The sequence below is a fragment of the Balaenoptera acutorostrata genome, chromosome 7 (genome assembly GCF_949987535.1).
Source record: "Balaenoptera acutorostrata chromosome 7, mBalAcu1.1, whole genome shotgun sequence".
Classification (NCBI taxonomy): domain Eukaryota; kingdom Metazoa; phylum Chordata; class Mammalia; order Artiodactyla; family Balaenopteridae; genus Balaenoptera; species Balaenoptera acutorostrata.
Genome location: NC_080070.1, coordinates 96,614,019 through 96,640,394, shown reverse-complemented (window position 1 = coordinate 96,640,394; position 26,376 = coordinate 96,614,019). Strand labels below are relative to the sequence as shown.

General features: G+C 36.3%; 1 protein-coding gene across 7 annotated transcripts in view; it reads left to right on the top strand.

Annotated features, from left to right (window-relative positions):
• Window positions 1-26,376, top strand: part of PHTF2 (putative homeodomain transcription factor 2) — a 177,496-nt gene that overhangs the window by 80,976 nt on the left and 70,144 nt on the right. For 4 of the 7 annotated variants that reach the window (XM_057549548.1, XM_057549549.1, XM_007187110.2 and 1 more), the window contains exons 6-10: window positions 2,038-2,203; window positions 3,129-3,293; window positions 12,757-12,943; window positions 14,792-14,947; window positions 20,041-20,259. In XM_057549548.1, coding sequence (XP_057405531.1) covers window positions 2,038-2,203; window positions 3,129-3,293; window positions 12,757-12,943; window positions 14,792-14,947; window positions 20,041-20,259 — 893 coding nt within the window. The remainder of the gene's footprint in view (window positions 1-2,037; window positions 2,204-3,128; window positions 3,294-12,756; window positions 12,944-14,791; window positions 14,948-20,040; window positions 20,260-26,376) is intronic. The other 3 variants (XM_057549553.1, XM_057549551.1, XM_057549552.1) reach the window with 3 other exon arrangements.

Here is a 26,376-nt window from a genome sequence, read left to right as displayed (position 1 = left end):
AGAACACTTTCTTCTAAAGTGGTCAGAAATTGCAATTGCTTATTAGAGTGATAATTAATCAGTACCATTCATTGTAACCACTGTGCATTGTGCTTTTTTGATATTGTTGCTTTCTAGTATTTGAAGGCAAACAAGTTTGCAGTGTAACTAGTTCACATATTGTGGCTGAAATTCACTTACTGGCTTGCCTAAATTAAATAGGGTTACGGTTAGGGAACACAGCTTAGATCAGGCATGAAAAAGAGGTATTTTCAGTTCCAAACCGAAGTTTAACATTATTAGTGTTTATAAGGATTGAACACTGAACACTCTCCTAGTAAATCTTAGTTTAAAAAGTGACTTAGGGACTTCCCTGGTGGTCCAATGGTTAAGACTCTGCACTCCCAATGCAGGGGGCCTGGGTTCGAACCCTGGTCAGGGAACTAGATCCCGCATGCTGCAACTAAGAGCCTGCATGCCACAACAACAACGACAAAAAAAGAGCCTGCGTGCTGCAACTAAAAATCCCGCATGCCGCAACTAAAGATCCTGCATGCCGCAACAAAGATCCCATGTGCCACAACTAAGACCAGGTGCGGCCTAAATAAATAAATATTAAAAATAAAAAGTGACTTAATCTGTTCCAAGTTACGTAGCCAGTGACAAAGCCGTGATATGACCCTAATGACCCTCAGCAGTCTGCTAGTGCTTTTAGAAACCCCTGTGCTTCCATCTCCTTGCATGTTGAGTAGGGTATAGTGCTCTGAGTTATGTCCTCATTCTCTGTCCCACCTTCATCTCCTGAAGAGTAGAAAGAATCATTTGCAGTCAGACTGGGTTTTATATAACTACTTAAGTTTTTCACTTCAGTCACATGCCTTTTAAGTATCTCAACTATGTATTCTCAGCTCCATCCCTACTTCTTGCTTCTATCATGCCCTTATGTCTTTTACCTTCTGTCCATTTACCTTTTAAATTACAAATCCAAACTAGCCTCTTAGGTTCTGAATTTTCCTAATTATCATTGCCTTCAAGATAAAAAGCCAAGTTTTCAGTCAGTCTCTTATTGAATTTCTCCCCAATTTTAACCAGACTAAATTAGCTCTTTACTCTTTCTTAAACATTCTATGCCTTTTTTTGTAACCTATATGCTTTTGGGGTAACTCTCTTTGCCTGGGTAGCCCTTTTTTCCTTCTACGTACTTGGTCAACTACTTATTCTCTCAGAGTTACATTAACTCTGAGAGTTAGTCATCAGAATTCTTTCGTAAACCTCCAGTTTAATTACATATCTTTCCTATCTATCATACTCTATTAGTCTACTCAGGCTACTATAACAAAATACTACAGACTGGGGGACTTAAACAACAGAAATTTATTTTCTCACAGTTCTGGAGACTGGAGGTCCAAGATCAGGGTGCTGTCAGGATTGGTGTCTGTTGGAGGTTTCTTTTACTGACTTGTAGACAGCCACTTTCTTGCCGTATCCTCACATGGCCTTTCTTCTGTGCATGAGCTGGGAGAGATTACTGGTATCTCTTTTCTCTTATAGGGACACTGGTCCTTTTGGATTAAGGCCCTACCCTTATGATTTCATTCAACCTTTATTACATCATATAGGCCCTATCTGTTAAGATAGTCACATTGGGGGTCAGGACTTCAACATTTGGAATGGAGGTGGGGGGCACAATTCAGTCCATTACAGGTGTTTTAATTATTTCTTTCTATGTCCCCCGTTTCCTCTAAACTGAGGAGGGTGTCTGTGATCTTACCAAGAATGCCTTTAGATTTATGTGTCTAGTTTTCATTGCAGTATTAAGGTGTGTACTTTAGAGATCATGTTGGCTGTTACCCTGTTCCAAGAATTTATTTCTGAATGGCATGGTTAGCCAGGGGCAAACAATAAAATAGTCTGAAAGAGCTTGTCTGGAGTAACTTTTAGACTCATTTAAATTTAGACAAATTATCTGGCAAGGAATAATGTTAGAGCAATTTTTAAAGTTTTGAGGAAGTGACTATCACGTCTATAATTAAATGTATTTTCTTTCCCTTTTTGTAGTTGCCGCAATAGTATTATTCTGTTCCGCTTCTAGCCCACATAGCATACCTCTGACGGAAGTGATTGGGCCGATATGGCTGATGCTGCTCCTGGGAACTGTGCACTGCCAGATTGTTTCAACGAGAACACCCAAACCTCCGCTAAGTACAGGAGGGAAAAGAAGAAGGTACTGTCTGTTTAAAAGTGATGTTTTTGTAGATTTTTGTAATTTGAATCCAGGCTTGTTCTTGACTTGAATAAAATGTTATCTTATAAAGTTGCTTTTTCAAATAAAGCAGTGAGCTTCAGAATCAGCTACTGAATGATTTAGTTTCTGTTATTTGCTTCAGAGCCATTTTGAGACCCCATACCTGTTTTTGTTTTTGTTTTCTTTCTTGAAGCTCATTGCTGAGGCACTTAATATCAATGTAGGGAATACACGTTAACTGGCATTGCTAATAATTCCCACTGTTTACAAAATCTTGTACTTTTGCAAAAACAAAAGTCAGGGAAATTTTTCAGCTAAATTCCATTTATTAAATGTCATTTGAAGCTGTTTAATATTGCCCTTTGACTAAGTAAGCATAGCAAGTGTTACTGGCCACTTAGCACAATGGAGTTATGTTTTAAGGGTCTTTGGGAGCAATTCCTCTTTTGAATATTGTTGCTAAGAGATTGCGACATTTGCAGTTTTGGGATATTGAGATTTAAGCCCTCTTTATTTTGAAAATAATAATACCTCATTAGATAAATAGCACTGCTGATCACACAGATTACAATTCTCTCCAATTTAAATTTTCTTCTTTCTTCATCTGCCAATAGGTGGCATTCAAATAGGGAAGGACTGCTTTTGTAAATATCTGTCCAATGCTGTCCTTACAGCCTAATGTCCACTGACCTGTCAGTATGAGCAAGGAACAGTACCTTAACATTTATAGAAATTGGTCTTGAATATATACTTAATATTTGGCATAACTTTTATCCAGCAATCTGAATTTTACTATGTATTAAAGTTCCTGTGTTTATGTTTACCAAACTTTTAAATGTACTACTGAGAAAGTGGTTGTTAAAATTTTAAAGCTACCTTCCACTCTTAATCTTTTCTAATGAAGGAAATTAAGAAAAGCAGCCCATTTGGAAGTACATAGGGAAGGAGATGGTTCTAGTACCACAGATAACACACAGGAGGGAGCAGTTCAGAGCCACGGTACAAGCACCGCTTACAGCGTTGGCGCTGTCTTCAGAGATCTCTGGCATGCTGCTTTCTTTTTATCAGGGTTTGTATTTATTCAAGACTTCATATGGCAGAAATGCACTATCCCTTTTCTGGCACTTGAGTCTCAGGTAATGAGTACTAATGACTAAATATGACAGCCCTATTATGGATTTTATTTTGATAAGTTATAATGCTCTAGGTAATGAAAAAATAGAGACCATAAAGTTTACTTTGATATATATGTAAATACATCTATATGAGAATGAATATATACCATCAAAGTATATTCAGTTAGGATTTTTTGATTTTAGTTTCTTTTTTGATTTCTCAAGCACTATTTTATTTCTATTAAATTGGGTATTTTATTTTTATCGGCACTTAGGTAAAATTGGCTTTATTAATGTGGCATGTGAGTTGTATGACTTTTTTTTAGCCTCAATTATCTAAAATAAAACATATAGGTATTGTTATTTGAAAGAATAAAATATATACTGTAATATGAAATTCTGTTTTTGTACTTTGGGTTTTTTTGTTTAGTTTGTACCATAATAAAAATTTACCAAAACTGATGAAAGTTGCTAAGTTAGTAAATCAAGAAAAGGGATACTGCAAGTAACTATTTACGGTCACTTTTGTTAACTTCTCTACTAATATCATTGTTTTATCAGTTTGTGATTGTGCTCTTATGATAAAGTTTATCATGCATTATACAATTAAGCAGTTTTATCATGGCATATTCTTATTGATTGTAATTTTGGGGGAAATTTTCCCAAATTTTAATATTGATAGTTTGCAGTAATGTCGCATTAAGTTGATTCTCTGACTTTTTCAGCCACTTAGTCTTCTTCCAGAGAAGATACAGGTTTGGTTTTGTTTTTTGCTTTCTGTGGGGTTTTTTTGGCTGCACTGCGCTGGCATGTGGGATCTTCGTTCCCCAACCAGAGATCGTACCTGCACCCCCTGCATTGGAAGCACAGAGTCTTAACTACTGGACGGCCAGGGAAATCCCTGTTTTGTTTTGTTTTTAACTTGGGTTGGATTCTGTCTCTCTCTCTCTCTGTTAGTCTTTTTAAAAAATGTATATAAATAGCTCTACTTTCTGACAGTAAAGATATGATAGTTTTATCACTGCAGAGTCAATTTCTTAAACATTTCTCAAGACTTTCTGTTAAGCAATTATAAATAGCATAGTGGATATGTTTTGCTTTGGGGGGATCATTTAGTTGTTTTCGTTGTCTGAAACTGGTGTTGTATTATTATGTAGTATTCAGAATCCTCCTAAATTAATAGGTTGGTGCCTTTAGAATTCTACCATGTTTCTCTAGTCAAATGAGTTTCAGACTTTAATTTTCCTCTTTTGGGGCTGTAGCATGACCTTGACTACTAGTAGTTGATATTATAATGGCTAAATCCCTTTGGTTTTATTCCCTTTAATCATGACAACTATGATCTAAATGTTTTTAAAGATGCAGTATTTTCAGCTGTCTCATTTGGGACCTAGTTTGCCAGCATATGAATGAGACTGTTTTAAATATTGGGTACAAAAAGTTCTTAAGAAAAATGTTAGTTTTAGAAGTTCTAAACTGAGTTCTGGAATCTTGATGATGTCTTGGTGTTTCAGGCTTTGATAAATCAGAAAGGGCTTAAACTGAAATATCAACTGAGACTTAAAATTGTTTCTGGTGATAACAAGTTGAAAAGCTGGATACTTCCATTAAGGTATCTGAATTAGCATAACTGATGAGAAAATAAATGCATAACCACACAAATATCTAAGCTTTGTATTTGGTGACTTGATGGTCTTTTAGATGTTAGAATGAAAACTACTATTTTTAACATCCTGTATTTATATGTTAGAAAGGCCCTACTTATTATCATCTCTAAGTACATTTCATTCTGAAGATAAAACTATTCTTTTTAAAATAAGGCATAGTATTTCTTATTTGAAAAAAATTGGGAATTATTGTAAAAGAATTCTACAAACCTAAGAAAACTAAGGCAAACAAAGTATTGATTAGAAAAGATGTAGAAATCAACCGTATTTCCTAAGGATTTAGCACTTTAATATCAGTTAATTGTCTTAAATTAGCATAATTATAGTTGCTACTAGAAAGATTAAATAGGAAGAATTACATCTAGATTGTGGGGCTTCCCTGGTGGTTAAGAATCCGCCTGCCAATGCAGGGGACACAGGTTCACGCCCTGGTCTGGGAAGATCCCACATGCCACGGAGCAACTAAGCCCATGCACCGCAACCACTGAGCCTGCACTCTAGAGCCCTCGAGACACAACTACTGAAGCCCACGCGCCTAGAGCCCGTGCTCTGCAACAAGAGAAGCCACCGCAGTGAGAAGCCCGTGCACCGCAATGAACAGTAGCCCTCGCTCGTGCAACTAGAGAAAGCCCGCGCACAGCAACGAAGACCCAACACAGCCAAAAATAAATAAATAAATTTTTAAAAGAGTAGATTTTACAGCTCTTCAGCATAATACCTATTTCAAAATTCAGATGGATCCTAAGTACTCTTTCATGTCTTTTAAGATTCATTTGATGATCACAATATCATTAAAACAAAGTCAGTAGAAATTATGCTCTTTTTTGAGTAGAAAAAGTAACATATAAATTGACTTAGTGAATTAGAGACAGATATCAGAATAAAACCAGGTTACTTGTTAATTCCTATGCGTGACTGACCTACCTTGAAGATTCTGTTCTGTTTAGCTTCCATATTTGCTGTTTTTAACACTAAAGTGAAAATTAGATTCAATAAATTGATTTTCTTCACAGAATGGAGTATACTGCATAATATAAGTTAAAATGGTATGCAGTCCCATCAGAAATTTTTGATACAGGGATTAAAATTTGGTTTTTACTGACTGTAGTTTAAAAAGTTCAGTCATTTAAGCTATAGACTGGGTGAAGGTCTATTGGATGTCTTCCACAGACAAGGATGAAGACCATGTAAATGCCAGTATATCCCAGATTTTTAAGAATATCTTATGGCCACAACTAGATAACTTATTAAATTTGCTAGAGTCACTGTATTTTAGAGTTGGACTGGTTCTAGAAAAATTACAGGTACTATAAATAAACCCAATTTGGTACACACCTCTCAAACTTATGTGTGGTAGAGGATACCTAGAGAAACATAGGGTCCCAAAAGTCTTTGAAGGGCTATGTTAGCATGTAATCAAGGTGTATGCATAGCTCCAGATAGCAGTGATGGTTATATGTAGGCCTCTGTGTCATTTTCTTATATCTGAGATTTTATGCATTCTGTTTCTCTACCCTCCTCTCCTCCTTGATTCCTAACCTTGTGCAAATGAGAGCAAGGCCAGAAGTTTCATACTATGTTCTACAACAAGAGTTATCTGCTACTGTTAACTTCCCCCTAGCAACTCTAATGTCCTTTAATACTGAAAGGATGATCTTCAGTTGGCTCAATTTGTATACCTCTGAATATTTTTGAGAGCACCAACAAATACTTCCAACGTTTTTTCCATGGCAGGACAGAGTATCATGAGTGTTCTTGATTACCTGGCTAGGTTTTTTAATATAGAAACACAGTGGTTTTCATGTTTGACACAATACATTTGATATTTTATAAGCTAGTAAGTTTTTAAAAGTTGTGTTAACTTTTTGGCTAAAGTTTTTATGTGAAAAAATTCAGTTTTATGATTTACTTATGGTGTAGATTGTACATTTATTTGCATTTTTTTAGAAAAGAATCAAATTGTCTCTCACTATATCTCACAAAGGAACTAGGGTAATTATACTACATGTAAAGTCATGTCCTCCTAAGAGTATTTTTGACATAGAGCTAATCTTCTTGAATGTCAAGCATAATACTTTAAAGAAAATTTTACACAGGTCATGCCATCCAAAGATTCAAGTGTTAATTAGTTATTAGCTAGTTATAAAACTCTAAGCCATGACCATGGCAGTGAAATTGCACATTGTATCTTTGCAAATGCTCTTTGTTCCGAATCCAATGCAGCAGTATATAAATGCTGAACCACTGTGTTGTACACCTGAAACTAATATAATATTGTATATCAACTCTAATTCAATTTTAAAAAATCCAAATGCAGGAAATACTGCTTCTATCATGGAATACGTAAAATCGGTGTAGACTTGTGTGTCTCCATTTTCAACATACTACTAACCTCACTGCCCAGATGCCTGTGACTCACAGTGTTTGGGTTGGTCTAAGAAACTATTGTTAACTCTGGTTTTATTAAGTGAGTGTGTTATATGCATAAAGTGTAGCTGTCAGAAGGTAAGATCTTTCTGTGAATAATACTAAAAAGCACCATTTCTTTCCATATTGTAGGACAATAATTCCTAACCAGCTTCTTTCTATCCTGCTTTTGTTTTTGATAGGGAATGATGATTTAGAATCATGTGTTTATTTTAAAATCAAAGTGCTGTTAATATTGAATCACTATGCTGTAAAAAAAAAAAAAATACAATTACAAAAAAAAATGCAATTACAAAAAAAACCCCCACTAAATTCTCCCCTGAGAAGGAGGAAATTCTATTAACGGATCCCCTGCCCCCCAAAAAAAGAAAGGAAAAAAATCAAAATACTTAGCTCGCTTCAGTTTATTTTTTTTACATATTTTTAAGTTCACTTAAATAGAAGTAACTTCCCTTTAAAAAATATACTCTAAGTAGAATTTCACAATATATATATATTTAAAAAATCTCTCACTCCCACTGTCTTTCCCTAATAATTTTACCCCCTTTTGTAAGGGAATGGGAAGAATTACTTAAACATATGAGTCTTGGTAACCTATGTTCCTTTTGAGAAATTAATATAATTCTGTGAAGTTCTTACTTTCAGCAATTAATGACAATATGAATGATATAGCAATCAGTGGTAAAACTAAACCTTGCCTGGAGCAGTCACAATTTTTGACCCTCTAACCTGCTTTATTGGAACTTAACTCTCCTACATTTTCTCCTGTCAGCATGTCCCTGATGCTCAGATCTAAAGTAATCAGTTTGTACTTTTAAAAATATATAATTTTATTTTGAAACAATTTCAAACTTACAGAAATGTTGAGAGAACAGTGCAAAGAACTCCCATGTATCTTTCCCCCAGAGACCCAGTTCAGTTCTGTTAATTGTCCCTATTAATATCCTTTACAGCACACCAGGGGTCATGTCTTGTCTCCATTGTGGGACAGACTTCAGTCTTTCCTCAAGTTTCATGTTTTTCACAGTTTTGAAGATACAGGGCAGTCACTTTGTAGAATGTCTATTAATTTGGGTTTGTGCAGGTGGTTTTCTGGATCTAGCTCCAAGTGACTTGTGAGAGCTGAATATGTGTATCTTTTCCCAATGCTGTCTTCAGCGTTGTCAGTTGGTACTTGAAATTGGCCGTGGTAGGATTATTTACACCATGGAAATAAGGGAACACTATAAACAAGAGCTTTTTACCCCTGGATAGCTGGTTGTTCAACATTTAGCAGCATACCACTGAGTTAGTAGTGTGATATTTCTTCATAATTAAACTCAGTTATGCATTTTTGGCAGCAATATCATTGCATCCTGTCAGGTGGCAAACTATGTAGATTTGTTCCCTTGTTAGTGATATTTATATGAATCACACAATTAAGATAGTGTCTGCTATATTTCTCCATGGTAAATTTATTTATTTTTTCCTTTATAATCAACAAATGTCCTATGTGGAGATACATTAACTATAAAAATAACCTATTTCTCATCCCACCTTCACCTTCTGGTTTTAGCATCCATTGATGATTCTTGCTTGAATTATTATTATGGTGGTTGCCAAATGGTAATTTTTCTAACTCTGTCATTCCTTCTACATTTATTACTTGGCATTCTACTTTACGGAAGAGCTTTCCCTTAATTATTTACTTATGGATTTCTATTTATTTTAATTTGTTGCTGTCATTATTTATTTTGATATTAGATTGGCTTCAATTTGGCCAGGGGAGCCCCTTTGAGCAGTTTCTTTGTCTTTTTGGCATGTCCTTATCATTCTCTGAACCCTTCCTTACTTTCTGGCACAACAAAATGTTTCCAGCTTCAACTTGTACTTCCTCTGCCTCAGGCCTGGAATGAGTCACTTCTTCAAGGAGAGTGGTATATAGAAACCAAGATCTGAATGCTGGATACGCTCATTGCTATTGTGGTGTTGCTACCCTAGGGCCTTCTCAGTGGACAGAGCTAGAAAGTGTGTGTGTGTGTGTGTGTATCCTTTTACATTTATATTTATTTCTTTCGAGGTAAGCCATGAATTTGCAGTGGTAGTTCCAATTCAGATACAATACCGCAGAGTTCATTTTATCTTTTCTCCTCTCTATATCTTCCTTCTCTATCACTGAAAAATCTGGTTCCTATTGTCCTCAATATACTTATTCAATTAATCTTCTGTATGTATCCCATCTCCCAACCCCTCTGGGCTGTACCTGGCCCCCTGCCCTAAAATTGCCTTCAAATGAGTTGCCATTACTGGCTGTTGCTGGGCTGCTCCTGCTGTTCCATTCCAACAGTGCTTTTGCAAGTGCTGTTACTACCAGCCACTGCCAAGCTGCCTCGATTTGTATTTTGAGCTGCTTTGTAAACTCTGAGGTTGGTACTTACATTTCGTGTTTTCTTTGTTATTTCAGCTTGGTTTGCAAGTTATCTGCACTTAGCAGAAGAGAAGTATCAGATAGCTATGGTAGCTTAGTAACTTGCTGTTCATATCTTCTGATAATGTTACTTGTACTTCGAGGAGATACTGGGAGAGAGAAACAACCCAGAGAAGATTGGAAGGAGGCAGAGATAAGGAAGAGAGGAAGTAGGGAGGAAGTAGGAGATGGCCGAAAGATATATGGAACGAGTGCTACTAGTACTCTTTCCCCTGGCTTAACATGGTCTTTACTCTGTCCTGGTAAGGAAAGAATACATTCCCCTTAGAAAAATTCTTAAAGCAGCCGTTACTACTGAGTCAAAGCCCTTTTCAGTAGGCCCGTATCTTTTGACCCTCTAGGGTTCTAGTGGCCCTCTGGTTCACTCTGCAAGTTGACAGCTACTTTTTTTTGGCTTTGACCATTGGCTTCTAGGCCTGTGTTATCAACTGCCTACTGATCTTTCTCAGGATGTTCCCAGGCACTTCAGGTCCAACATTCTTTCTTCCCAAATAAGTTTCTCTTCTTGCATATCCTGGCTGATTAATGGTTCTGTTCTATCAACTTTTCAGTCTTCCTTCACCTTATTCACTGCCTTCCCCCTCCCTTTCCAGCCCAGTACAGTTTCCATGAAGCTTCATAAATACCTTTCCAGTACACACTTTCACTGTCTTTGAGTTTTTCACATTTTTAAGATATCAAGTAACTTCACTTCCCTTGGTCTTTTTCCACATCTACATATTGCACAATATTCAAGGGAGAGGTAAAGGGAACAGTTAATAACTGGCATTTCTGTCTCTTCTCTAGGCAGAGAAGGTCACAGGTTTCCTCTGCACCTTTTATTTTCTCTTTTGCCCTTTCTCCTCTCTACTGTAATTCATTTTCCTCCCTCCCTCTGCCACTCTTAAATTATCTCTGCTCTATGGCTCATTCCCTTAGTCTCTGCATGCCTCTTAGGGTAATATAGAAAGAAAAGGGTCAGAAGATTAGACTTTTGAGTCTTGCAGCTCTGCTGAGGTGTGTTCTTCATGACCAGAAAGCATCAGAGCTCTGTAGAGCATATGAGAGGTATGGCCTGTCTGTCCCCTTTAGTAGTCTTGCAGGAGAAGGTCAGGAAGGAAAGGGGCCTGTTTGTATAAGACAGAAATTGTCTAGGCTTTGATGAGTGTGTTAAGAAGAAATCCTAACAGGAAGTTTCTCAGAGAGTGGGTGTTTGGAGGTAGTGTGGGGGATATGATTAACCTCATAGTCAGAAGGTCTGTGTTCTCATGTCAGCTTTGCCTCTAACTGGCTGTGTGACCTTAAATAAGTCGCTTAGACCTCTTTATATTTCTGATTCTTTGTTTCCAAAATGAATATTTAGCGTAGATGAATTCTAAGGTCCTGCACAGTTCTGATAGATTCCAATAGAACTGAGTAACTGTAGTGTTAAAGATAACATTTTTTCCCCATTTGAAAGTCCTTTTGTTTTTTGACCTGCCTGAAGGCAATATACTAGTTTTATTTTTCCTGTCTTGCAAAACTGATACTTTGGAGAAAATTCAAGGGAATTTATTTAAATATAATTAAATACAATTGCTCTTTAGTAATGTTTTATGACAGACTTAATCTGCATTGAGCACATTTTAATTTTATGTGGGATTTACATTATGTTTCTACTAATATTTCTTTTGGATAGCCATTCTTTCACCCACTGCAGTCTCTGAAGAGGACTCTTCAAGCATTTGCCTATTAATCAAATGGTTTATTATTTTCCATGTTATATTTTTTGTATTGAGAAAAACTTAATACCTGTGAATGAAGAACCTCAATTGTAGTCTTTTAGGTACTTGTAAGCTACGTGATTACTAACATTTTTTCTAGAGTATTTCAATGGGTGAAAGAGGTTACTTCTTTTTCTTTGTGTTCTTTGTTTTTACTTCTTCCATTATGTAGAATCTTGTACAAAATTTTCCCTTTTTTCGTGTGCTTTTGTGTTACAAAAGGTCCTGTGTCTCCATTGTATATTAAAATGAATTTATCAGAGATATTTATGTATCCATACTAATGGTAAAGTATTTGGGTAAAGGAGAGTATTAAAACTAAGTTAAACCACTAATTGCAACTTAATAATTACTGAGGTAGTTCTTAAAAAAATAAGACCTTAAAAATATATTATTAACCATAATAAAATCGGCAAAATTTTGATCCTAGATTTTGCTCAAAGACCAGGTGATTTTTTTTTAATCATGTTTTTAATAAGTTTATTTATTTATTTATTTTGGCTGCGTTGGGTCTTCGTTGCTGCGCACGGGCTTTCTCTAGTTGCGGCGAGCGGGGGCTACTCTTCGTTGTGGTGCATGGGCTCCTCATTGCGGTGGCTTCTCTTGTTGCAGAGCACGGGCTCTAGGCGCATGGGCTTCAGTAGTTGTGGCACGTGGGCTCAGTAGTTGTGGTTCGCGGGCTCTAGAGCGCAGGCTCAATAATTGTGGCGCACGGGCTTAGTTGCTCCGCGGCATGTGGGATCTTCCCGGACCAGGGCTCCATCCCCCGTCCCCTGCATTGGTAGGCGGATTCTTAACCACTGCGCCACCAGGGAAGTCCAGACCAGGTGATTTTGACCAAGAATTGTTTGGTAAGTTAGGGCATGTCTCTTAGAATTGCTATTTGTAAGACCTTAAAACTTATAAAATAAGCTGAAGTAGGACATTGATTTACATGTTTATTTTTTGTGATAGATATTATATTGCTGAATTATTTATTGTAAAAATAAGGTAGTGATTAAAATGCTGAGAAATAACTACCAGATTTAATTATTAACAGACCATAATTTCTGCTGGTAACCTATCCAAAATAAGCTAAGTCCACATAACATGCTTCACATATTTTCCTTTTTAGATCAAAGAAAGCAAAGAATTCAATTGATAAATCAACTGAGACTGACAATGGCTATGTATCCCTTGACGGGAAAAAGACTGTTAAAAGCAGCGAAGATGGAGTACAAAGCCATGAACCTCAGTGTGAAACTCTTCGACCAGAAGAGGCAACCTGGAACACAGGAACACTGAGGAACATTCCCAGCAAAGTAAGTGTGATTTTTAAAAGTAATTTGTGTGATTTTATATTAGTTAATGGGAAGTGACTTAGACATAGTAGTTGCCCTTGAGTGTATGTATTTTCTCCAGAATTTATTCTGTGAGCCTTTACAAATCACACTGATGAAGCTGAAAATCAGATAAAGTAGTGTGAATAAACCTGATTTCCAGTATAACTTGGCACCTTCTGAATTGATTGATGGCTCCAGTTGTTTTGAAATGTTAAAGCACTTTATAATTTATAGTTGATATTTGTTAAACGTTACTTTTTATTTCCCCATTTCTGTGTGTGTGTAAGAATTTATTTCAAATGGAACATCTAAATTATTCTAGACACTGAACTAGGACCCTGGTTTTCCATTAATGTTCTCTGTAAGAAAATAGTACCTTATTTTTCCTACCTTTGTTACCTTTGGTGTCAGCACATTTGTTTTGTTTTTAATTTGCAAAAAATTCTTACTGAGGAAATTTGTTAAGGATAACAATTGTTTGTTTACTTTTCCAGAAGAAACCCTGGGTTTATTGTAACAAAGCTTAATGTAATATCTTCTTTCTCTTTGTTTCCCTGAAGTTTTTTGGTTAAATAATCTATTCTTTTTTTTAAAATTTTATTTATTTATTTGTTTGTTCTTAATTTTTGGCTGTGTTGGGTCTTTGTTGCTGCGCATGGGCTTTCTCTAGTTGAGGCAAGCAGGGGCTACTCTTCTTTGCGGGGGGCGGGCTTCTCATTGTGGCTTCTTTTGTTGCAGAGCACGGGCTCTAGAGCGCAGGCTCAGTAGTTGTGGCGCATGGGCTTAGCTGCTCCGTGGCATGCGGGATCTTCCCGGCCCAGGGATCGGACTCCTGTCCCCTGCAATGGCAGGCGGATTCTTAACCACTGCGCCACCAGGGAAACCCAAATAATTTATTCTTTAAAAGCCGTTACAGTAAAAAAAATATATATATATATGGTCAAATTAAAAGATGTTACCTTTGTTACATTTAGGAACGTAAGCATGAACATGTGTGTTGAGGAAAGTGAAGGAAGAAAAGAGGATTCTCTATTTTGAGTGAAGTATGTGTTATTGCTTGACAGTACATGTATTTTCAGTACCTGTAGCTATATAATAAATAGCATGGGGCAGCAATGAATCAGAGTCCCTTACTCTGATTTTAGATTTTTGAGGCATTTAACTCTCTGGTAATGTGAGCCTCACATCACTAGCATCAGTCAACAAATAAATTAAGTTTTTAGTCATGCAGTTTTCAAACACATTTCCAGGTATGTATTACCTACTAACGTCATATAAGAGGAACATGAAAGTATCAGTAAAATATCTGCTCTGGAGTCTCTCAGTTTCAGAACTTCTGGAATCTGGTTATCTCTAAAAAATCAATATTTACATGGTGTTGTCTGCCTGATATGTGTTTCATTCAGCTACCAATCACCTCCTCATTGCCTCATAACCCATTATTAAATCAGTGCTGGTCTTAAGATTGATAGCATTTTCGGTTTGTGAGAATAATGTAATTCATTTTAGGTCTCTCAAGCTTCCTTCAAAGGGTCTCTGTTCTGCTTTTATACTATTTTACATTCTCAATTTTGTAAGCCATTTCAAATCCTTTTGTGAACAGAAATGTTATAGAACAATATTTAACAGATGACTATTGAGTTACTTTAGTCACTGATTTAAGACATTTTTTAGAAAATCAGGTAGTACTAATCAATTACTCCGAGATCTTTAGAGGTATTTGAAAGTATATGTGTATATGTATGTACAATTTAAAATTTTGCAGTTTTAAAGCTGCAAGGTTAGTCAGAAATTACCAACAACTCTCTTTTTATACTCCTAACTTAGGATACCCAAAGGACAGTAACAAATGTCTCTGATGAAGTCTCCAGTGAAGAAGGTCCAGAAACAGGATACCCATTGCGCCGTCATGCAGACAGGACTTCTGAGAGCATTCTTCGGAATAGAAAGTCACACCATTATAAGAAACATTACCCTAATGAGGTATATACTTTAGCCTTGTATCTGTACATATATATCTATTTTGTATGTTTTTAATTTACAACTTTTTTCAACAAATTTATGATTATTGAAATAACAGATATTTCCCATCAGTCTCGATATCTTACTGTTACGTGATCTGGACTTACAGAGGAGCAGTTTTATTTTATTTTATTTTATTTTTTTTTAATTTTTTTTTGGCTGTGTTGGGTCTTCAGTTCGTGCGAGGGCTTTCTCTGGTTACGGCAAGTGGGGGCCACTCTTCATCGCGGTGCAGGGACCGCTCTTCATCGCGGTGCGCGGGCCTTTCACTATCGCGGCCCCTCCCGTTGCAGGGCACAGGCTCCAGACGCGCAGGCTCAGTAGTTGTGGCTCACGGGCCCAGCTGCTCCGTGGCATGTGGGATCTTCCCAGACCAGGGCTCGAACCCGTGTCTCCTGCATTAGCAGGCAGATTCTCAACCACTGCGCCACCAGGGAAGCCCCGAGGAGCAGTTTTAGATTAATGTATTTCATACATGATAAATAGCCACACACTTGTATTCATTTTGTGTGTTATCTCTGAAGACTCATACATTGAGTTTGTTGTTTCCTTTTAAAGAAGATCCTGGAGAGACAATCTGTGAACTCCTATGTTAGTCTTTTCCACGATTTGAAAGGCTTTATAACTTCTAGATTGTAGCAAAGTTATTATTCTAAGTGACTTCCTTCATGTTACTGTCACCAGTTAAGTCGCCCAGCCTATAAAATTCAATTCCTTTTTCTTCTTTGATTCTGTTTTTCTTTATTAATGTCTGTTTCTCTCCAAACCCTTTTCCAACTTTATCACATCTCTTGACGTTATTATATCTCTTGAAATATTTAAATAGAAAAAAAATTTCATTCAATTGTATTTTCACATTTTATTCTAAGGACAATACATTGTCTTGCTTGAAGGCACATGAATTACTTTTTACGTCACTTTTTGATAAACATTACCTTCTACTCTTTTTATACTGTATTAGAATATATATATATTTTTATTGATGATTTAGGGTCAAACTTGCGAAAAATCTAATGCTGTGCTGGAATATGAGTAGCTTGAGAGTTTTAAGATTAGAAGAGTTACTTGTTCTTTGTACACTCTTCCTTGTGGTTTTATCTCTAGTTAGTCTTTCTACGTGACTCTGGCTGTTTCTTCTCTCAGTGGCTGCCTTAGAAAGACACGAATGCCAGTATGTCTCCTCATCGCCTCTTCATCCACATTATCTGATGTGCCGTTTAGTGTGCCTAAGCCAGTCAGCCATGCTTGTGAAATTCAAAGTCTTATTCCACGCACAGGTAGAAGTCTGTTGGTCCTGGAAAGGATTCAGGACCTCCTATAGAAGGAGGTCTCCGCTCTCCTATGGAATGAATTACTTCGCTTCAGAGGTACTTTTCTCTCCCCTAATCTTTACTTTTCTTGGTTTGCAGCTATATTTTGAAATATTGAGATTCTTGAAGGGCAGAACATTATTCTACTAATCTTAACTTTTAAATAAATGTTTCTTAAAATCTGCCAGATTCCAAGCTAAGTAAGGCTGATAATTAGCTAGTAGGCATTGGTTGTTTTAAATCTTTTTAAAAGTGGTATAAAAGATTACATAAAAATAAAATCTGGTCTTCAAATTCTTCATCTGTGAAGTGAGGAACTTTAGACTAGAAAATATTTAAAAAGCTGTATTTCAGTTCCAAATTTTTTTACTCTCGAGTCAAACCACCTTCAAAGTTGTTCTTATTTTTTATTGAAAAAGCAAAACACAACCTCCTTTGAATAAGTAAAATTCAGACAGAGGATTTGTAGCGTTGTTTTGCATCTATATGTATTTATTACTATACTCTTCAAATTACTGGTGATACTGTTTTCTTTTAGGGTGAGGCACAAAGAAATCATTTGGGGAAGCACTTTTTGCAGGGGTAAGACTGGTGGGCCTCACTTTAAGAGTACTGGTCAGGGACCCAGCCATTTGTTGTAAGCCTCCCAGATGTCGGCATCTATAGATACACTTTTTAGGGGCATTTAGTTTTTCAGGAAGAATCATCCAATCTTCTGGTGGAATGGGGGTGGTAGATATTATACCATGCTGTCATGGTGTTTGTGCACCAAGGGGGTTGGGGATGAGGTAGTGATCTTGCCATTCAGTGTGTTGGACTTTCACCTAACCCTCCTCCCTCTTACCCCTCAACCCCCAAACCCTACCCCCACCCTGGTTTCTTGCCTTTTTCTACTATCTACTATATCTGATTGGCTTCTTCCAGTCTCTTGTTGGGAAGATGGTGGTTGAATTACTTTGGTTATCTGAGATATAGGAGGTGTCCTGGGGAACCGGTAGCTCTGTTTAAGCATTTGTCCTGTTTCCTAGCTCTGTCTTGCTTTGTTTAACTCTGCAGGTATCTTTCAATTTTTATTCCCTATTGTGGATTAGCCTTTCATCTGATGAAGGCAGCATTTGATGGGAAGCATAGTGAAGAAACCATGGGCATGGAGTCAGACTACTTAAGTGACTTTGGAAAAATTATTTAACTTACCTGAGTCTCAGTTTCTGCCTCTGTACAGTGGGGAGGGAAGGAGACTGGCCTCATCAGATTGTTAAGTTTAAATAAGATTATGCATAATTGCCAGGCACAAAGCATTTATGTTATAAATGCTTATTCCCTTCATCTATTTCAGTTCAAATAAATAAACTTTCTTAATATGATTGTATCCTCAGTTTTAGCTGTCTGTCTAAAGATTTGAAATAAGCAGAACAAATTGTATTAAATGAGCTATTAACTTGAGCTATTTTCTTCAGTTCTAAAATTTCCTATTTTTTAGCTTAATTCAGCAATTTGTAGTGAAATTTAAAGTGGCCACTAACTACTTAAATACTGCAGATAAAATTCTGTTTGAAATGTAAACAATTATAGGCAATAATTTTTAGATTTTACATTTGTAAAATGGTCCACTTATTAATCAGTATTTGACAAAATACATTTATAAAGAATTACAGATATTTCTTTATCCCTGAAATCACCCATTAGTTTCACTTAAACAGTCATCAGGCCTTTAATCCTATTACTTATTTCTGTATCTGATTGACAAGTCTGCATCAGAAATTAGTTATAGATAATAAGCTAGTTTTATCAAAAATTTTGGATTAGCAATTACTGATTACTTAATACAGTCTCTGTCTTGCTATCTAATGAAAACTGTTGTGATGAAAACTGCTTATGCTTCAAATATTCTGGTTGACATTAGTGAATCGGAAGTATTTTTGGAGTGCTTTTCATGAAAGAAAGCTGACTAATTTTTACCCTTTTCTCTTTCTGTATTATTTTTCTTTCTTTTTTCATTTTCCTGTTCAACTCTTTTGGAAAATTTTTACTTCTCCCTCAAACAACCCTCCTCCCACAAATACTCTATCAGTACACTAAATATATATTTAGTATCTCACTCTAATATCAATAAGTTAATTATCAATAATATATCTCATTCATTTAAGACATTTTGTTACCTGTGCTAATGATGGCAAAAAATAGTAGTGTTTGGTTTCTGTCTTTCCTAGACTTATAGTGTATTTGAGAGTTAGGATTTATTTGAGAATATGAAATACATGAACATCTAACACAGACAATATTACAGATGCCAGACAACAATGCAAAATTTATCATCAAATGAATATAAATAATAATAACTCGCTTCAGGGACAAAGTAATTGTTCTAAATAGAGAGTACCTTTACATTTGTAATTGTTCTAAATAGAGAGTACCTTTAACATTTGTCGAGCGCCTTTGTACTAGGTTTGTATTAAAAGCTACAGTGCTCATTTAAGTTTTAATATCTATTTTAAGGTAGGTAGTTTTATTCCCCATTGGTAGGTGGCTAAACTAAGACTCAGAAACAAGGTAAGACAGCTGGAAAGGGGTAGAGATGGTATTTTCCTGACACTTTGTTGAGTAGGCTTTAAAGGAGAGTAGGATTACAGTAAGAGGTAGGAACATGATCAGAGGCTAGAGTGCAAAGAGCAAGCTGTGTTTAGAGGCTAAGACGTAGCCCAGTGTGACTGGAGGAGAAGTGGAGAACAGGGTCCGAAGTAGCACATTTGAAGACAAGCATGCTGGGTGAAGGAATGTGAACTTTATGCAGGAGGGCAGTGGGAAGCCACAGAAAGATTTTTGTCTGAGGAATGAAAGAATAGCTTCACTGTGGGAAGGTTAATCTGGAAAGAGGGGAAGACCTTTCAGATAGGGGTCAGGCAGGAAGGTCTTAGAGCAAACAAGGTGTGAATGATGAAGTCTGAACTGTGGTGATAACATGGGAAATAGAGAGGGGTAAATATAAAATATTTTAAAGTAGAATTGACAAAATCTTAGTGACAGAGGATAGCTAAAAACAAATCCAAAAATTTCAGCATACTTGACTACATAAGGATGGCTATTACCATTCTTTATTTAGGAAAGGTTATTTGGAATTAATTTAAATTAAAGTGTAGTCAAAGGTATTTATTTTGCACATTAAAAACTCTTAGGAAAAAAGTAAATTGGTCAGAAATTATTTAACTTGTGCCTTTTAGTTTTTCACTTTTTTACAATAGATTAAGAAACATGAGTTGGCAGTTATCTTCCTGATATAGATTATTTGTTAATTTTATATCAATTTATTGAACTTCTGTTTGAAAAACAAAAACAGTAGATACATGAAATCTATTGTTGCTATAAAAAAAAAGAAAAAAAAACTAAGAAAAGAACTCCATTAAACACATCAATTAAAGTGGGTTAACATTCACTGACTATGCAGTCCATATGGATTTAGACGAGTCTCTGAATTCTGAACTTTGTATAAACTTTAAGAGAAAACAGGCACAACCTTTGCCTGCAAAATAACACTTGAGCTGAGATGTGAAATCAGATTTTGATGAGGAAATTTTGTTTCTCCTTAAAAAATATTATGTATTTTAATGCTTTGCTATTTATTTCACTGTCATTTGACAGTGTGTGTGTTGTTTTAGCAAAAAGTAGCAATATATGTTTCTGATAGAATCCTTTGAGTTGGAAAGGGTACATAAATTGTATTAATGTCAAAGAATATCTTGATTTCAGGATGCCCCTAAATCGGGTACTAGTTGCAGCTCTCGCTGTTCAAGTTCCAGACAGGATTCTGAGAGCACAAGGCCAGAATCTGAAACAGAAGATGTATTATGGGAAGACTTGTTACATTGTGCAGAATGCCGATCATCTTGTACCAGTGAGACAGATGTGGAAAATCCTCAAATTAATCCATGTGTGAAAAAAGAATATAGAGACGACCCTTTTCATCAGGTTGGTTTACAGTGTTGGATTATGCGGGGCTGTAAGTCCAGCTCCTTTGAATGTATGTACAGATTTTACAGAGGTGAAGAAAAAACTTACAATTAAAATAATGTTCCTATATTATTTTTATTTTCATGTGAGCTGCGGTCTCGCTTCACTGGAACATAGAATCTCAATATTTGTATGATGATTGTGTCACTCACCTTGCAAACATATATTCCTGAGAAACTGTCAGTAAATAGAGTTTTGTAAGTCAAATTGTACTTTAGATGCATTAGTCCTTTTCTCACTCAGCATACTTCACGGTCAGATTCATCTATACCTGTGGCCTTAACTCCACCTATAAGATTATAATTCACAAATTCACACCTCATGAGTATCAGATTTGTATCTCCAAGTGCCTATAGTAATGCTATCCAACAGAAGTATAATGAGAGTTACATATGTAATTCAAAATTTTCTGGTAGTCTCATTTAAAAACATTTAAAAAGGTGGAGTTAATTTAAGTATGTTTTGTTTAACCCAGTATATTCAAAATATTATTTCAACCTATAACTAGTATGAGAAATATTAATGAAATACGTTACAATTTTTAATACTTTCTTCAATATCTGTTGTGAACACTTACAGCACATCTCATTTGGACTAGCCACATTTCAAGTAATCAATAAGCCACATGTGAGTAGGATACCACATTGGACAGCACAGGTCTATAGGATATCTTCATTTGAATGTCCCACCAGTACTTCATATTTACCAAATACTCCATCTTCCTTCATAAATCTGTTTTTCTTATGAATGACATCTCCATCCACTCACTCGCCAGTTCAGAAACGTGGGGGTTACTCTTCCTTACCTTCTTCTCTCTCTTATCCAACTTCTCATCAAATCTTAATAATAAAACCAACAAGTAAACTCTTAGACAACTAGAGATGGAAGGAAACTTCCTTAATCTGATTAAAGGTAACTGTCAAAGAACCTTCTAAAAACCTATCATACTTCATGATGAAATTTTAGGATCATTTTTATTAATGTCAGGAACAAGAAAGGGATACTCATTATCACTGCTTTTTCTATCAAAATCCTACCAGCATGTTTGTTTGTTTGTGTTTTAGTTGAACTTAGACTGATTTAACGTCCACATTAAAGAGCAAAATGTCAAGAATAGCAAAAATAATTTTGAAGAACAGAGGACTTTTCTTACTGAGTATAAAAATTTACTTTAAAGGTGTAGTAATTAAGACGGTATGGTACAGCTGTATGCTATAGACTGAATATTATGTCCCCCCAAAATTGATATGTCAAAGCCTAATCCCAAATGTGATAGTATTTGGAGATGGGGCCTTTGGGAAGTGATTAGATCATGAGGGTAGAGCCCTCGTGAATAGGATTACTGCCCCTGTAAAAGAGGTGCCTTAGAGAGCTCCCTTTTCTCTTTCATCATGTGAGGTTACAACAAAAAGAGAGTAGTCTGTGAACCAGGAAGTGAGATCTCACCAGACACCAAATATGCCAGCACCTTGATCTTGGACTTCCCATCCTCCAGAACTGCGAGAAACAGATTTCTGTTGTCTGTAAGCCGTTTAGTCCTTGGTATTTTGTTATAGCAGGCCAGACAGACTCAGTGTGTAAACAGATAGACCAACGGGACAGAATAGAAAACCCAGAAATAGATACTTGTTTGTATGGATCCCTAATGTATGATATAAGTGACATTACAAATCAGTAGAAAAAGGATGGACTGTTCAGTATATGGTTGTGGGTCAAATAATTATCCAAAGGCAAAAATTTATTCCAGATAGTTCCTAAGTGTGAAGAAATAAAATTTTAAAATATTTAGAAGAAATTATAGGAAAAAAATACTTGTTACTTTAGGTAAGAAAAGAATTTTTTTTCTAGCTCATTAAAGAAAGTTTATTTTAAAATATTTAATATTTCTTTATTAAAGGAGAACAGGCAGGATATAAGCTCTATAAACTTTCCGAAGAGAGAACATTGCTAGCATTCCAAATGGAGAAATTATTGCCTTGTATGAGAACCAAGCCTTTAGCCTATTTCACTTTACAGGTGGCTGCATATGAAATATTTTTCTTACAAGATCATAATGCATAATGAGCTTTTGAAAATTAAAATTGTAGGTGAATTTTTCTCGCTGCTTCATTACTATATCAGTTAGGGAGGAGGTTCATGGTTGATTCTCAGGAGAGGTTTACCCAAGGCATACCTTGTATTATAAGCAGGGTTTTGCAATGCCCCTCAAATTACGCTACATGGAATGTCAGCTCGGGCCACCCTGTCCTTCGTAGATAAGCTTTCTTCTCAGATTTTCAGGTACTAGGGTAAAAGTACCAATGGAGGCTCTTGGACTAAGAGCCAAGCTTGTCTTTTCATCCCAAGCTTCATCCAGCATCAGGAGGGACTCACGTGTGAATATGGACATCCTAGGGTCCAACACCCAACTTCCTTCCACATCCTTCCAAACCAAATTCCTTGGCCACTCCTCTGGCCCAGATATATACACACTGGTGGGGTGATCTACTCTCCAGAGGGACCTGGGCAAGAGGCCTGTGCAGGCCTAGGAAGCCAGCTTGGGACCAGTAGGATAGGGGATTCTAGGTCCCATGGATCCAGAAGGGTATGGGTTCCAGATAGGCATATCCCCAACTCTGCAAACTCCTTACTTCACAGGGAGGGGCACCGCTGGAGCAGAGCCAGAAAGGGGGCCTCTGAAGTGCAGAGCCCAGAAGAGGGAACCTGGCTCCCTCCATCTGGGCTAGTGCTAATCAGATTTAGGGAAACACGACTTAAACTCTCCCAAAGCCCAAAGCTCGCTGCATAACATCTGTTATTTTCTCCGGGTTTGTGTATTCATGGTCCCCTGCTCTGGCTAATCTCCAGGCAAGTACTACTTCTGTTTCATCTCACACCAACCCAAATTTGAAATGCTACTACTTGACACATTTTTAGGAAAAAATATTCTCATATCAAACATCTTATTTTTAGTCAGTTCTACTGAAGACTCGGTGTTGAACAGTTCTCTCTTTATCTCTGCTTCCTCCTCCTTCCAAGGAACAAAATGAATTCTATTCTTATCATCAGAAAAAGGGTTGTGAGAGAGTATGTGTAATGAGATTGTAACACATGTGTGTCTCTACATGTAACTAAAGTTACATATAACTAAAGTTCAATAGAAGAGAAACAGACACATGGGGTTCAGCTGAGGCACATTAATGGGAGAATAATTGACTGAAAGTCTACAAGGCACAGAGGGTCCCCAGGGCTGCTGATTCCTCTGTCCTAAGTCCTAGTTAGAATAAAATTTCCCTTGGATGCCACAAAATGTTTCTGATGAGAAACACCATCATCCAATCACTACCTTTATTTGAGCTAGCTGGAATTTCCATTCCTTGCAAAAAATACTGGTTTGTTTTTTGCTATTTTAAGAAAAGAATTTTCTAATGCTCTTATTCAAAGCTGATGTTAATATAAATCTGCACAACTACTTTGGAGAGCACTTTGTTACTTTATAATAAAATTGAAGGTCTACATACTATAAGACTCTTTCTTCTCACTCCAAGGATACTTTAGAAGATGGGCACAAGGAGACATATTAAAAAATGTTCATTGCATTGTATGTGATAGTGAAAGATGGAAAATAATGCAATAGCCAACAATAGTAGAATTAATAAATCATGGCATATGATAAAACAATATACAGCAGTGAAATTGAATGAACTCAGTTACATATATCAAAAAGAATAAATCTTGTGAATATAACTTTGAATAAAAAAAGCAAGTTGCAGAATTATACGTACAATATACCATTTATAATGAAGTTTTAAAACATGCAAAGTTATATATTGTTTATGAATAAAAGCATATGCAGTAAGCATATAAAAACATTCAAGGGAATAATGAACACCAAATTTAGGATAATAGATCTGGGGAATTAAAAAGGGAATGAGAGCAGGGAAGGGTACAAAGTAAGTTTCAATTTTGCCTGTAATTTTTGTAAATTAAAATACCTGGAGCAAATGGTAAAATAAATATATGATAAAGCGAAGTATTATTATTCTCGATCTGATTGAAATGTTTCTCTTAAACATATATCCATTCATTTTGGCTTCAGCTTCAGGAAAACTGTTAGGGGAAAGAAGCTTTGCTACAGAGGGTTGAGGGGTGAAAGTGAGGAATGAGGTTTAAGAAGCATGGCCCTCAAAAAAAAAAAAAAAAAAAAAAAAGCATGGCCCTCACAGGTTGGAGAAACTGAAGGAATGTTTTGGTCCCCACCTCCTAAATGTGAAGATGTGAGATACTTGAGCACTTATGTGCATAGGAGAAAAAACAGTAGGGAAGAATCGAAGAGGTACAGGAGAAGTTGTTGAATGATTAGGGTTCTGGAGGGGAGGCATGATTAGGAAGCTTAGCCTCCTGCAGGACGAGGAACCCGTCCTCTGCTGAAATAGGAAGAGAAAGAGTGCACGAAGCAGGTAAGACCACGAGGGAGTTACTGCCTGATGATCTCTGTTCTTTGAAGTGCAGGAGGCCAGGTGGTCTATTAACAGTAAAGAAGTGAGATGATAGGATACGGGGCTTGTGGATGGTGGTGAAGGCTTGACATTTTCATTTGTGGGAAACGGAGATGGTGGGGAGAGAGTTTGTGTTTGCTTGTGTTCAAGCCAAGTAACACATTAAAAAGAGTCACACTGCCATGTGGTTGAGGGTCCAATTGCAATCTGAAACTATGAATTTGTAGTTGCCCGTTCTACATAGTTGTATGCTATTCTCTGGAATATAGTTGTAATAATTATAATAGTAGCAAACATTTAATAAGCATTTATTATATATCTTCCACTGTGCAAAGTAATCTAGATGCATTGTCTCATACAATCCACATGACCTATAACAATGTAGGTTATTTTTTGTTTTGTAGATGAGAAAATGGAGGCTCAGAATTAAATAATGCACCCAAAGTCATACAGTGTAGGTGCTAAATAGTTGCTATTCAAGGGACAGGAGAGGGGATGATATGCTGGTTGAAATAATGGATATGGTAAAAATCTAGACATGTTAGATTGAGAAGGAAATGAAACCAAGAAGGGACTGATAGGTTGAAGAATAGGTATGTTCAGGGAAGAGTGTGCTTTGAATTGAAGGTTGAGAGACCTGGTAAGATGAGAGGTTGTGGCTGGAGACTCATTTCAGATGTAGAGCAATTCTGTGTGGTGACAGGGTCCAGGGTGTGGCCATGGGTATAGCCGAAGCTCCCTGGAATTTAAGAAGTGAAAAAAACAATGAACAGTGCATGAGAAAAGGGTGTTGGATGAGTCATCTGTGTATTCATCTAAGTCACAGAGAATAATAACTGGAATTGAGGTTTAGGAAAATGCCTGTGAGCTATTTTCCCAGCAATCCCATAAGTGGCACAGAGGCAGGGACCGTGTGTTGTTTTGCTCATTGTTGTATCACACAGTGCCTGGTACATAGTAGGTGTTTAATATTAGTTGAGTGAATGAATGAAACAAAAATTTTCAAAACATGCCAATTAGGCCTTTCTTAAATGATTAAAAAATTTGTTTTAATGAATGCTCTACAGAATAAATTGGTCCTAAATCTGTCACACTACTCTGCTTCTTTTTTTGGTAAAATAAACATTTTTTAATGTTCTACTCTGCATATTAATTATAGTATTCTAGGTTTACTTTGGTTTTGCTTTTGGATTATATAGTTGATTATACACACATTTTGTATTCTCAGGCTCCTAAAAAATAAGCTCATGTTTTCAGTTTTAGCTGAAATTAGCTCCCTTTAATGAAAAGCTGCCTGCTTTTTTTCTTGTTTGACTAAGGTCTGTATTAGGTTTGGAGGACCTTTTTCTGCCTAGCATGAAGACTGAAAAATTCCTCCTCATGTGAAGAAGCACTGAGTATTTGAATCAGTGTGTTCTAGTCAGTATGTCACCAAATTTGTAGTTTTGTTTTATTTTCTTGGTAAATAGTTACTGAAACATATCTAAAAGAGAAAATTTTTCTCCTGTAGTCACAGCTGAATATATAATAAAATATAAAGCCACATTCAAGTGAAATTAATTCTTCAGTGGGTAAAGCTGTATTTTAATGGCTACAG